The 13,949-nt window shown below is 43.1% G+C and overlaps 1 protein-coding gene and 1 long non-coding RNA gene across 2 annotated transcripts in view; one reads left to right on the forward strand and one right to left on the reverse strand.

Annotated features, from left to right (window-relative positions):
* Nucleotides 1-152, reverse strand: part of Calm2 (calmodulin 2 (phosphorylase kinase, delta)) — a gene marked incomplete in the record, with an annotated part of 15,519 nt that extends 15,367 nt beyond the window's left edge. Inside the window, 1 exon segment of the mRNA XM_005391051.2 lies at nucleotides 59-152. Within this exon segment, the coding sequence (XP_005391108.2) occupies nucleotides 59-61 (3 nt within the window).
* A 114-nt stretch (nucleotides 153-266) lies between these two features.
* Nucleotides 267-1,545, forward strand: LOC106149269. The gene is made up of 2 exons (XR_001235326.1): nucleotides 267-913; nucleotides 1,433-1,545. It is a non-coding gene; the product is annotated as an uncharacterized LOC106149269 (long non-coding RNA).
* The last annotated feature ends 12,404 nt before the right edge of the window (nucleotides 1,546-13,949 follow it).

Genomic DNA, 13,949 nt, shown 5'->3' on the forward strand with positions numbered 1-13,949 from the left:
AGTTTCCTGCAGCCTCTTTCCCCCACTGGCAAGCGCCGCAGCTCAGCGACCCACTCACCATGCTGCAAGCGCTACCGGTTTCCGAGACGCAGACACGAACCGCTCAGCTCGCTCGCTCCACTCGGACTAACTCTCCTCCTCCGCCCCCAGCGGCTCATAAACACCTCCCTCCGCGGATCCCTCCGCCGCGTGCCAGATAACGGAACATCGCAAACGAGTTCCGGCCAGCCCCCTCCTCTCAAACTCTCCTCAAGACGTCTTTATCCACAGTGACTTGCTTGACGAGGCAAGCGATAAAGAGAAAGGGGGGGAAGGGTGACGTAAGTGGATTTCATTCCCTCTAGGGCCGTTAAAAGGCCGATAGGGTCGCGCCTGCGGAGCGCTACTTTGCGGCGCGGAGGAGCATCGCGGAGGTAACGCGTACCGCGCTGATCGTTGAGGCGGCCTCTGATTGGCTGGTTCGTACCTGCAATGCGTCATCTGGATCGCAGCCGCCGCCGGGACGTGGTGCGGTTCTTGCCGTTGCTGCGCGCGCCGCGCTGTCCTGGCAACTGCGCCAGGAGGCAGAGTTTCCCGCTTTGCGCTTGGCTGGAGAAGCTTTCTTCTCCACCAGTCCCTCCCTGCCGCGCTCAGACCAACGCTCTCCTGCTCCTACTGAGGGGTAGACGAAAACACCCTAAGTGAAGAAGAAAGAGGAAAGAGCCGATGAACACTTACCCCACGCCCTGCTTTTCAGCCTAGCGCTCCGGGCTCGGGCTCGGGCTCGGGCTCGTGGAGGCCGCACGTTGGCGGGTTCGCTTCCTCGCTGAACCCGTGGAAATCTGGACAAGGACGAATGCAGGCGCTCAGCTGGCAGGCTGATCTGAAAGGGTCTCCCCCCTTTCGTACTTCAGCTGCGCTTTCCTTGCCAAAAGTAATGTATCAGGAAGTCACCAAACCCACAGTGTCCGAGATTCTCTGCCATGGCCTCTCCAAATAGCTCGTTGAGGTTGAGACCCCGCCCTCGGAGAGGATGCTAGGTTTATAGAGGAACTAGGGTGTGATCCTCAAAATGCAGTTCCTCGGGAAGGTTCATGGGAGACTCAGCCCAGAGAGAATCGTCTCAGTCCGTGGCAAGGCCTTAGAAGATTGCCCGGTACCAAACACAGGGATGTTAACTTTTGCAGCCTAGGGAGCAGCATTTTGAGTAAGCCTAGGCGAAATCGCATCCAGTGGGAAGACCCCCCCCATCCAGAACAGTTTCCTGCCCAGCAAGACCATGTTTGATGTTAACAGCAATCTGTACCTACTTCGGTGGAATTTAACCTCCTGTAGCCAGCTCAGACATTTTCTCTCACCATCCAGAGTATTTCCTGTGCTAGGCTAGAGATCTCTCTGAGTCACATATTAAGTGCTCTGCTAATTGGCACCGGCAATCCTGTGACCCTTTCAGGTGAAGGACCAATGAAAAACCAGAACCCTGCGCTTCCGATGTCCTTGCTGATGTAATGATGTAATGGTGGCAGGGAGAGAGGAGATTTAATAAACTTTTTCCTACAAATGAAATACCATTATCGAGCATGTTACTTGAAAGTGTTGCCTCTGCTTCAGAATCAGCCCACCGTTCCACCTCTGCATGCTGACAGCTTCTAAGTCTTTCCAAAGTAATCCTCAGAAAGTTATCTCAAAAGAAAAGGAATGTAAGAGAAAAGTGGAGAGTTACATTTAAACGCATTGTGGTTTATGCATATTTGAGACTGTTCCAAATCAATTTATTTATAGAGCATTTGTCTTCCTGAATATGACATACAGTGCTGCCTGATTGTGGCAGTTAGCTGCTGAGAAGCAAAGTGAGTTTTGACCACCCTGTCAGGTCCTAGGAGGCAAGTGTCACCTCCCCTCAAGGCACACAAACAATGGGGAGATCTCAGGGCTCTCTACCTTGGCCCATCTTGCAAAAGAAGAATGCACTTCCTCCCAGGCCTCTTCCTCATTTACAGAATAGAGTAACTCTTTGACACTTTCTTTCCATGACTTCTGTCCTCCACCCGCTGGCTAATTTACAAAGATAGAGGTACAACCATAGTAGCATTCTTGGGTGTCTCAATAGGTGAAGGATGAAGTCTAAGGGTCCTCAAGTATCAATCACACGTAAGGAGAGTTTTCTCCTGTGTCTCTAAAATGGGTACTGGTTAGGTACCAAACTTGCGAGAACTGAAAAAAACAAAACATAGAACTGAAATCATTTTCTCCTCTTGTTTAGCTAAGGAGTCCTAATTAAGAAAGTCAAGCCATTCTTTCTGCAGGATTATCGGGCAAAAGAAATCTAGGACAGAAATCCAGGCAAGTTATGTTTTACCCATTCTCACCTCAGTGAGGGTGGAAGCGTATAAGGAAAGAACTGAATTCTTCCTCCATCTTGAGGGTTTACGTTCACATGTGCATAGGAAAAGTTGAGGACCTTCAGCTTTGATTTGAAGTGCTGCTATTCATATAAAAAAACTGGGATGTCAGTTTCGGGTGACCGACTGACCACCTGGGTTGCTTAGGACTGAAGGATTTCCTGGATGTTGAACTCTTAGTGGTAACCCCAGATGTTTCCAGGGTGGGCGTGGTGGCACATGCCTGTAATCCCAGCAGTCAGGGGGCTGAGGAAGGAGGATCACTGCTAGTTCCAGGCCAGCCTGGACTACATAGTGAATTTAAGGCCAGTCTGGACTACACAGTGAGACCTTATCTCAAAAAACAAAACAAAACAAACAACAACAACAAAAAACAAAACCAGACATTTCCAAGTGTTTGGTCACTTTAGAAACCAAGACCACTCATTTTAATAAATACCAGTATCTCACTATGTGCTCTAAATGTGCTCTGATAAAAGTTAACTCAGGGCTGGGGATACAGCTCAGAGGTACAGCGCCTGACTGGCAAGAGCAAGGTCGTGAGTTTGATTCTCGGTACCAAATAAATAAATAAATAAATAAATAAAAGTGAACTCAGGAGGCTGAGGAAGCACAAGGAAAATAAGGACAAGAAGAAGACTTCCTAGAGAAGGTAATCTATGACATTTTAGTCCGTTTTCTGTTAATATGACAAATATCTGAAAGTCGTTTCATAAACAGAAGCTTTGTTGGCTCATGGTTCTGGAGGGTAGGAAATCCAAGAGCATTCTGCTTGGCATCTGGGAAGGGACTTCTCGCTGCATCATGGTGTGCTGGTTCAGGCCTCTCTCCCTCTTCATAAAAGCCACTAATGCCTACATGGGGCGCCACCTTCATGAGCTGATCTAATCCTGGATGCCTCCCACAGGCCCCACCTCCAAACACCAGTGTCATGAATTTAGGGATTCAATTTTTACACATGAACCTCAGAGGACACGTGCTAACCGAGCACGTGTGAATCTGAGTAGAGGTAGACAGAAGATGGGGCTCCAAGGCAGGTTGGAGAAACACAGAGGAACAGCGATCATCACCAGTATCCTTAGGGCTGCTGTCCAGAGCACACACTGCCCCGTGAGGTCCATGTGCCAGGAGAGTGGACCGAGGAAGAAGCCTACACAGACCTTGGAAACAGGCTGCGGGAAGGAGCTCTGTGGTCCTGGGGACCTGGAGCAGTCTGGTAGGGATGCAGGATGCTCTGGGTGGAGGCGTGGCCTTGGCCTTGTGTGGAGGGGTACATCTGGAGGACGGCCAGAGCAGACCCTGGAAAGGGAGGCCAAGGCTGACCCTGTCTTACCCAGGCCTACGGGTGGTCTTGGAAAAATTGTTTGCAGCTCCTCCTGGTGACCCCAGAGCATCCCACCCAAAACGGGATCCATGGCTTTCACCTTGAACTTCTCTCTGTTCTGGTCTCACTGAAAATCATCTCCTTCCCCTGTCACCCAGCCCATCTTGCAGTATTTGCTGGCATCTGGGTGTGCATCCTCTTTCTGGCTTCCAAGTCTTTAGTCATGTTGCTCCCTTTCCCTTTCCATGGCCTGCTGGACCTCTACTCATACTTGGCCCAATTGTTACATCCCTATGCTGCCCCCTAACCCCATCAGCTTCTCCCGGCTTGTCCTAAGCCCCTCCCCTAAGGGAGAGGATCACACTCGCTCAGAATATTCCTAGAACACTTTGCGGTAGTATTTCTTTACAGGTTGGTTGTCCCAAGTAGGCTGAGGCCCTTGTGGGGCCTTGGTTTGTGTCCCTTACCTCTGTGCATAGTGTTGGGATGTAGCTGATGCTCAACAAATTTTGTTGAATGAATAGATGGATGAATAAGCAAAGATATCACTTGGTACATGCCTTTTTCATGTGGCTTTTAATAAATACTAGGGTGATTTTTTACAAAGTCTGAGTTGTCTTATAAATAACAAAATTCTCTTTATCTTCTTATGTAAATTACTATTTAAATCAATTTTAAAATGCTAAATATGTGCTTATTCAAATAGTTTTCACCTTATGTTGTCTTTTGTCATTATACAATACTTATTTATACTATTTTTAAATTGTGTTTTTTCCCATCTTAGAGAAGTAATATTCAGACTGTATTAGCTTCAGGAAATTAAGAATTAAAGCAATTAATCACTAGAGAGTTAAAACATTGTGCTTTCACAGCCTGAATGGCTTTCACAGGAAAGAGGTGATCGATAGTTTTGATATATTGAGAGACTACATGGAGATATAAAGTTTTGCAAAGCTTTCTCAAATTTCCTCATTTTCTTATTGGCTTGTTTTCTGAGTATCTTTCAGATGAATAAACAGATAAAAAATTGGGATGTTCCATGGAAGTTGGCATTGTTGGGGACCTCTCTTTCCTTCTATTTTCCATCCCGTCTAACTAGTCAGTATTCCTAGGCTGTACTTATGGACACTGGAGTAAATAATTGTCTGCTTTTTGAATGACTTTAAAATGTTCCAAGTGACCCACTGACCCACCCACCCTTCCTTCTCTTCTTCATTTTCTTTTTTTCCTTTTTAGTTTTTTGGGTTTTTGGTTTTTTTCTGGTACCAGGAATCGAACTCACGACCTTATGCTTGCCAGGCAGGTGCTGTGCCACTGAGCTAAATCCCCAGTCCCCTCTTCTTCATTTTCCATATTTCAGTTTTGTTCATACTCTGCTCCGGGTCACACTGTCTACTGTAATTGTGTGCAACTCTGGGTGTCAGTTTGGACGTTCATCTGCCATTTAGCTCGCTGGCGTTGCATCAGCCACCCTTCTGAGGGGAAATCAGAAGCCAGACCAGGCAGTATGAGAAGGCAGAACTCTGCACGGTGAAGCCAGGAAGTCAAATGTGGACCCTGTAATGGTTTAAGTGGAAGGGTATGGATGAATATCTGCATTTGCTAAATCCTTCATGTTACTTATTATTCAATTTTTGATGTTTTGAAATCATATCAGTACAAGAAAGTATAGTTGCTGGGAAATTATTTCCTTTTGTGGCTTCAGAAAATCTGCAGAGGGTCAGGGATCTAGCTCAGTGGCACAGTACCTGCATGGCAGGCATGAGGTCATGAGTTCAATTCCTGGTACTAAAAAAAAAAAAAAAAAAAAAAAAAAGGAAGGAAAATCTGCAGAGGTTCTTTCCTGGAAGGGAAGAACTCAACTTCTTCCTTGTATGAGGAAATGAGAGTCACTCAAGGAAAACCTCTATGTCTTACATGCACTTCTTGCCTGGGGTGGGTCCAGGATGAAATATCCTCTGAAAGGGCCAGAGATATAGCTCAGTGGCACAAGCACCTGCCTGGCAAGTGCAAGGTCCTGAGTTCAATTCCTGGTACCAAAAAAAAAAAAAGCCTCTGAGAGACATCACCACCCTTGCCACTTAGGTGGGTGTTACAGTAGCATGATTGATTAGCAGTGAAAGAGCTTTTGTTTTTCCAGGTAGAACCCTTCTAACTGCAAAACATTTCCTTAGCAATTCAGTTCTCAATTTAGTTTGAAAACTTTCAAATGTACAGAAAAGCTGAAAGATGAGTACAATAAACTACTGTGTCAGTCATCCTTCCATCCGTGTGACAAAATACCCAAGATACTCACCTTAGAAGGAGAAAAATTTCTTTTGGCTTACAGTTTCAGAGATCTCAGTCCATGGTCATTGCATCTCCTTGCTTTTGAGCCTGGGGTGAGGCAGCACATTGTGGCCACACATGTGGTGGGGGAACTCTGCTCACCTCAGGGCAGCTGGGAAATAAAAAGAGGGAGGAAGGGGCCTGGTCGGAATAGCCTTTTCCATGCCATGCCCGAGTGGCTTTACTTCCTTCTCTTGGCCCCTGCCTCCTAAATGTTCCACGATCACCCAGTACCACCATAGGCTGGTGACCAAGCCTTTACGCATATGAGGAACATTCAAGATCTAAGCCATAGCACCACTCACATACTATGCATTTAGACTCAACAATGGTTAGCAATTCCCACATTTGCTTTCTTTCCCCACAATGCCCTAAATACAGACACTCGGGTCTTTTTGGCTAAATCATTTGTGAGAAAGTTGCTGGGATCATACTGTAGCCTTAAGTTTCAGCACATTTCTCCTAAAATGTGGATGTTCTGCTACAAAACCACAACACTGTTTACATGCTTTAAAAAAAAAAAAATCCCATATCGTTTTAGATCCAATCTCTATGTGAATTTCCCCAACTTTTCTCCAAATGTTTTTTATAGTGATATTTTTCTAACTAGGATCCAACAAGGAGCATATTTTGCAAGGTTATGTCTCTTTAGACTCTTAATTCTTCTGATCTAGATGAACTTTCCTACCTTTGTTTGTTCACGCCACTGAAATGTATGTATGTATGTATGTGTGTGTGTGTGTGTGTGTGTGTGTTTGGGCATCAAAGCCAAAGCCATCCCACTGAACTACATCCCCAGCTCTTTTTAAATTTTTTTTTTTAATTTTAAGACAGGATCTCACTAAATCACTAAGTTGTCCAGGATGGGCTGGAACTTGCCAGCCTGCTGCCTCGGCCTCCCAGAGTGCTGGGATTATAATTATGCACTAGCATACCTGTTTATGCCATTGATGTTTTTGAAGAATCCAGGACACTTTTTTATGTTTATATTCTAGATTTGTCTGATTATTTTCTCCTAAGGTCATTTGACTGGCTCATCTACCTCTTGTATTTTCTGTAAACTAGAGTTCAGTTCTAAAACCTAACAAGGTTCAATTTTAAGCCTTCTGGCAAAGTACAGAAAATATTTGCTCATAACCTAGAGAGCACATAACAGGAATTCCACTGTTAGTGATGATAAATGTGATCACTAAAGATGGTGTCCACCAGAACTCACCGTTGTAAGGTATGTTTTCCATTTTTTAATTAATAAGTAATCTGTGGGACAATACTTTCTCAGTGTGTGAATGACTCATTATCAGTGATTTTATTATCCACTTCTGATCCTTGTCTAAATCATAATTATATTGTTATTGCAGGAGTGATCCATTCTATATGTTATTTCCTAGCATTCTTTTTGTAGAAAAATACATTCCTTTCTCTTTCTTTTCCTCTTCTGTTGTGGACTATTACTGTAGAGTGGTGGAGAGTGTGTGTGTGTGTGTGTGTGTGTGTGTGTGTGTGTGTTGAGATAGGATCTCACTGTGCAATTCAGGCTGGCCTCAAACTCCTGGCGTTCCTCCTGCCTCAGCCTCCTGAGTGCTGGGATTCCAGGCATACACCACCACACCTGGCTGGATTTTGTTTTTTAATTCAATGTATTACAGTTAATGACATTCATCTTAGTTTTTAGTGCTTAAATTGTTCCAATTTAAGTTTGAGCTGTTCAGGTCAGTTTCTATGTCCTTTTGACATATCTCCATCCGTTTTAGGGTACTTTCTTGCTTCCTGGCACAAAATGTTCCAGATTCAACTTGACATTCTCTTCTTGGACCTAGAATCAGTCGTTTTTTTCCAGGATCTTCAGAGATTTTAAATTCATCCCTTTTTCCAAACTAAATGTTTTGAAAGTCATTGTTCTCTATTTGTGGTACTCAGCCTTTCTGCAGTGCTTAGTGAGTTCATCTTCAGAAATTCTTCTCGCGGCGGCTTTTGCCCTGGAGCCCTGGCGCCCAGTTTCTGTGCCTCCTCTGTGCAGAACTTCACATCTCCTCCACGACTCCCCCAAGGTGTCAGATTTTGGGGGTGTGAAGAGTGAGCACTGGGTCAAACTGGAAAGCGGGTCACTGCACAGAGCCCCGTGGGAAGCTGCGCAGAGGAGGCTTCGATAAGTGGGGTCTGGAGGGGAGAAGGCACAGACCCACTCTCTGAGCAGGGTGTGGCCCACACCGCCCACAGCATCAAGGCCCCTCTTCCCACGGTCCTACTCTTCAGGAACCCTCACTCCTGCTGCAGCTGCTCTGTGCTGCCTTCCTGGAGGACAGGGAGACCCCGGGGAGGAGGTGCAGGACATGGACCAGGAGCTCTGCCGTGTTCTCAGATGCAGTGCTTGGGGAGGGAGACCTCAAGATCAGGAACGAAAAAAAACAGGGTGGTAACTACCGCACTGGCTCCTCAAAGATCATTCCAATCTTCATATGGCTGTATAGACTATTATTTTGACTATTTGGATAGGAAACATGTATATTAATTTCCTCTTGTATTTATATTAAGGGCTTCTGTATTTGAGTATATTCCATCTGAATTTACTATATCTTTTAGTAATAAGTAAACTGGAGTAATTTTCCTCACCAATGAGTCCTTGCTATCTTTATTGCATTAAATCTCTCAATTGTAGGGGCTGGGTACTTAGCTCAGCAGCACAGCACCTGCCTGACAAGCGCAAGGTTGTGAGTTCAATTCCCAGTACCAGAAAAAAAAACCAAAAACCAAAGTAAATAAATAAATAAATCTCTCCATTGTAGATTAAATGTCTCCTTCCGCTGTGTCCGTGTGTGATTAGTAGTATTTTCTCCCAGAGAGCCCTGTGTTATACTCCCCTTTGTTATCAAGTACCTCACTGCCCAGGTAATAGCCAGAAATAACTTCTTGTCAAGAAGACAGAGGCTGGGTTTGAGAAAGTGAACTTAGGGTTGAGAGTCAAACTGAAGACATATATTCGTGCAGAATTTGCAGATTCCAGTAAAATTGCATTAACAAACTGTCAGTAATAAGAAAAGTCAAGTGCCTGCTGAAAGCGAGGTGTAATGACAGGAACTGGGAAACACAAAGACCACAGCACTCAGCCCCAGCAGCGCGAAGGCCAGGTTGGGGTGCAGGTAATACCTGATTGTGGCTGTGACCAGGAACGCCTGAGCTTTAAAAGGCTTAACTGAAACATCTTGAAAAAAGAGAATGGTCTTCCATGAGAAGAGGAAAACGACAAACTTGGATTTTCTGGGTGTTTAAGAAGAGGAGAGGAAGTTTGGGGTTGGGAGTGAGGGCTTCAAAGTGGCCAAGAGTCCTCTAGGCTTCTCATGACACTCAAAAGGCAGCCTCCTCTCAGATGGTACTACAGCTCATCTTCCGGTACTGGTCTAAAGTGACTCGCTCCTGAGGTTGGTGTACATTTACAAAAACATAGTTTAACTATTTCATTGCTAAACTTCAGAATTATTGAGTCAATTTAAAATCCTAAAGACAGTTAAGTTCCCCGACACATAAGCCTGGGTTCAACAGACCCATCCTTTATTTTTCTACTGTAAATTTATCCTTTAGCGTTATAGTAGCTAGCAGTGCATCCTTTCCCTCAGGGATACAGGAAACAATCTATGTGTTTACCCACTTGGTATGATGAATGACAAGGAATATGCATGTGTGCAAAAGTGGTAAAATGGGATTTGGACCCACTCTTATGCAAAAATGTGGAACAGTTCTTGTGTATGTTTACCTGAGCATCACAGAGGCTCCAATAGACACCCACTACCCCAGGATTTATTTTTTAAAAAATTTTTATTTAATTTTTCTGGTAGAAGTAGACCAATACACTACAATGGCACGTGAAAAACCATATTTGCAAGTTTTAGAGATCAAAAGTGAATCATCAGATTACTCATGCACGGATGGTAAAGATGACCCATTATACTAAAATACATGTTTTCATGACAGAAGAGTGGTGTGCGTGCATGACGACGATGATGGTGATGATGATGATGACAACGGCTTTGACACTGGCCATGTGAGCCAAAGTTCCTGTGACAGTGAAGTGGAGCAAGAATCGACTGATACAGACACAAGGCATGCAGACCTCCTTGATTCAGATGATAAAGAAAACAGCAGTGTGAGCATATATTTGACCAGCTGAAATGTTGTGAAATGGCCATGCAACCAAATGGAGGGATCCAATGTTAGAACTAGGTCCAAAAATAGAATAAAGTTCTTGGCAGGGGTGAAACCTATTAGACAGAATGCCGGCACTGCCACTCAAGGTCGGAAATTATAACAGACAAAATACTACAAGCTGCTGTGAAATACACACAAGCTGAAATATAAGTAAAACATTCTGTATTCACCAGTAACCATATTAAAAAATGTATTTATTTTTTCAAAAATGTATTTATGATGACACCTCACTAGCTGAACTGAAAGCAATCAAAGGTCTGCTGTACTTAGCACAGATTTCTTATGGTGATCGCAGAAATGTAAAGGACTTACAGAAAAGAAGTGGATCAGGGGCTGGGGATTTAGCTCAGCGGCAAAGTGCCTGCCTGGCAAGCACAAGGTTGTGAGTTCGGTTCCCGGTACCGGAGAAAAACCAAAAAAAAAAAAAAAAAGAAAAGCAGTGGATCAAAATCTGGCGTAAAAATTTATGTCCTTTAGATGTAAAGACTTTTTATGCTTTCAGTTTAGACATTTATCCTGGAACTCAGCCATGAGATCCTTATTCATATAGTAATAAACCAAACGATGTTGCGAACAGATTTGTTGCTCCTGTCCCCCAAACTAATCAGAATGTGACATTTGACAATTGTTTTATTGGTTTTCAATTGAGACTACATTTGCTAACAGAGCACAAGTTGACCAGTGTAGGAACTATACACAGAAGCAAAGCAGAAATTCCAAATGAAATGTTGCAATTTCAAAACAGAGAATTGTATAATACAACCTTTGGATTGCAAAAAGATATAGCATCCAGGCATGGTGGTGCACACCTGTAACCCCAGCAATTGGGAGGCTGAGGCAATCGTTGCGAGTTCAAGACCAGCCTGGGCTACAAAGTGAGCTCAAGGCCAGCCTAAACTGTATAGCAAGACCCTGTCTCAAAATGACAAAAAAAAAAAAAAAAAAAGAAAGAAAGAAAGATATAACATTGGCCTCAAATATGGCAAAGAAAAGCAAACTGGTACTGCTGATGTCAACTTGCACCACGATGGAAATACTGATAAGGAAACCTCAACAAAATGGAGGCCTGAGATGGAAACTTCCAACAAAACCACCGTGGGGTAGATGCTGTTGATGAGTTAGGCAGCAACTCTAATGTCACTTGAAATACAAAACATTGGTCAATGGCTGTGTTTTACTTGACCCTAAACATGTGTGGCATACTGTTATAATTTATAAAAAAAAAAATAATAGTAACAAGTGCAAAATATCACAGAGAAATTTTGTTAGAGGGTTGGGACTGGAGCTCCTAAGAAATCATTTACAGCAGAGGAAAAACAAAATGTTTCTGCCCAGGGAATTATGCAAAAAAAACTATGGAGCACACTGCTGAGCTGACAGGTGAGCAGACAGGTGCAGCATCACAAGACCTACTACAGCAGCAGGAAGACAAAAAAGATGTCAACTGGGCCCGACAAGGAAGCACAGGAAAACAAGACATACGTGCTACCAGTGTACGTGATAATTCTGTATGGAACACACAGCTGTCATGTGTGAAGACGGCCTTGGGTGTGACAGTTGAAGCAAAGCTTATTTTTGTAGTAGAGTTCTATTGGTATTTTCATTGTAGTTCATACAGGAATTTATTTCTGATGCTATGTTTTAGGTTTTGTAAGGAAGTGCACAACTGATGTGAAAATGTTGCTGTCTATTCTCAATGAGCAATACATATTAAGAATTTGATAATTTACATTATGGATATTTTATGTTCCTGTCACCTACACACTATGCAATACAATAAAAACCTCCTGACAAAAATAGCAAGACCACTGAGTTGTCAAGTATGACCTACAAAAGGCCAGGAAAGCAAAAGACATGTGCTGTCAGTGTGCATGATGTGTGTATGGAACATGCTATTGTGGGTGCAGACTGCCTTAGGTGTGATAACTGAAGTAAAGATTTTATTTGTAGAGTGCTATTGGTATTTTCATTGTAGTTCACATGGAAATTTATCTCTGATGTTCTTTTTTAGAGTTTGTACACCAAGAACCAATTGGTGTTGAAAATCTTGATGCTTTTTTAGAATCACTCTATAAATATTAAAAGCTCCAAACTTTATTTTTGTGGGTTTATTCTCTTAAACACTCATTGTTTAATATAAGAAAACTCATAAAATTGAAGTTAATAATTCTCAGTGGAAGTATTCTAAAGAATAAACGTGGATCTGACAGACCCATGTTTATGCACCTTGAGGACAGAATTAGTCTTTTTTTTGTTTGTTTGTTCTTTTTTGTGGTTTTTGGTTTTTTTCTGGTACCGGGAATCGAACTCACGACCTTGTGCTTGCCAGGCAGGCACTGTGCCGCTGAGCTAAATCCCCAGCCCCCAGTGCAGAATTAGTCTTATGCTACAAGTGCTACAACCAACTCAGTCCGTGGCCCAGTTTTGATCTAAACACCCAACCCCTACCTTGTAGACTGCTTTAAAGTTGTTAAATTGTGGAGGGAACCTACTGCTATTTCAATTGTTTGGATTTATTTCTTCCGAAATCAACCATGGGTGATGCCTTTGCCTATACTAGAACTTTGCGTCCTTCATCCTGGAGTTTTGTGATGCAATAAAATAACAGTAACACAAGCAGGATTTCCTGGGAGAGGTAGAATCCTTCTTCAGACAATTGACTTTTCTAGCTCTTTAGGCAATAGGTTTAACATAGTAAAATTTACTGACTGACAGAATTAAAATAAATGGCTTCCTAAGGTTCCTGCGGCCTCAGCATTCTGAGCTGCTTCCCCTCCTAATTCCCCTTGCAGTGTTTGCATTTGTGTAGGATGTCCTTCCAGTAAGCACTGGGCTGTGAAAGCTACAATCCTTCAGCAAAAGGAGTGAAAGCAAACAGGTTTTCACAATATGGCGGGCTTGGGAGGGCCATTCTCCAGGGACTCCAGCCCTGCAGACAGGCAGCCTCTGTCTGCATGGGTCTGCTCTGTGTAATTTTCTAAATTGAATATGCAAAAATCCTCCCCGACTCCTGACTTCAAGGGCAGTATACTGGTAGTTCTTTGCTATGGGATGATCTAATGCCGTGCCACTCTGTTACCATGCAACAAAAGCTAAGGTCAATGATGATTCCCCAGCAGTGACCCACAACATCTCTCATGCCTCTCACTGCAGTCTGTTTTGAAGAGCAGACACTTTAACATTTCTAAAGGGAACCAGAATTATCATTCAAATGATAAACTGCCACACAGGCAGACGCTCTTTTATGATTCATTGAAGTGCAGGTCTTAAGAGGTTATGCATTTGGTCTTAGTGTTTATTAAAGAGAGTGAAGACAAATAGATCAGAGGACAAATCAAACGCACATCATTGATGCCAAGCACGACAAAATAATCTTCCAATATGAATATATGGGCTACAAAACCCCACTGGGCGAAACCATGTTTTATTCAGGAAAACAACAAATCAAGTCATCTCTCTATAGAAAGTCATTTACAGTTCATTTGGAAATTGCATGTATAATCTACAATATGGCCTTTTTATACCAATGATGAAGGGGTTTCAGATAAATAAAACTGAAAGGCATTGAAAAATTGGCTTCCTAGCTTTTATATATTTAATACACTGTAATCATTCAAACCCACTGAAGTCAAATTTGTTTTACCAATTTCCTGAATTCAATCCAATGAGCTGTTGGTTCTTACATAAAACCAGTTTATATTATCAAGGAACAGTAA

This window comes from Chinchilla lanigera, unplaced genomic scaffold (genome assembly GCF_000276665.1).
Source record: "Chinchilla lanigera isolate Chin_1 unplaced genomic scaffold, ChiLan1.0 scaffold00040, whole genome shotgun sequence".
In the NCBI taxonomy this organism is placed as follows: Eukaryota; Metazoa; Chordata; class Mammalia; order Rodentia; family Chinchillidae; genus Chinchilla; species Chinchilla lanigera.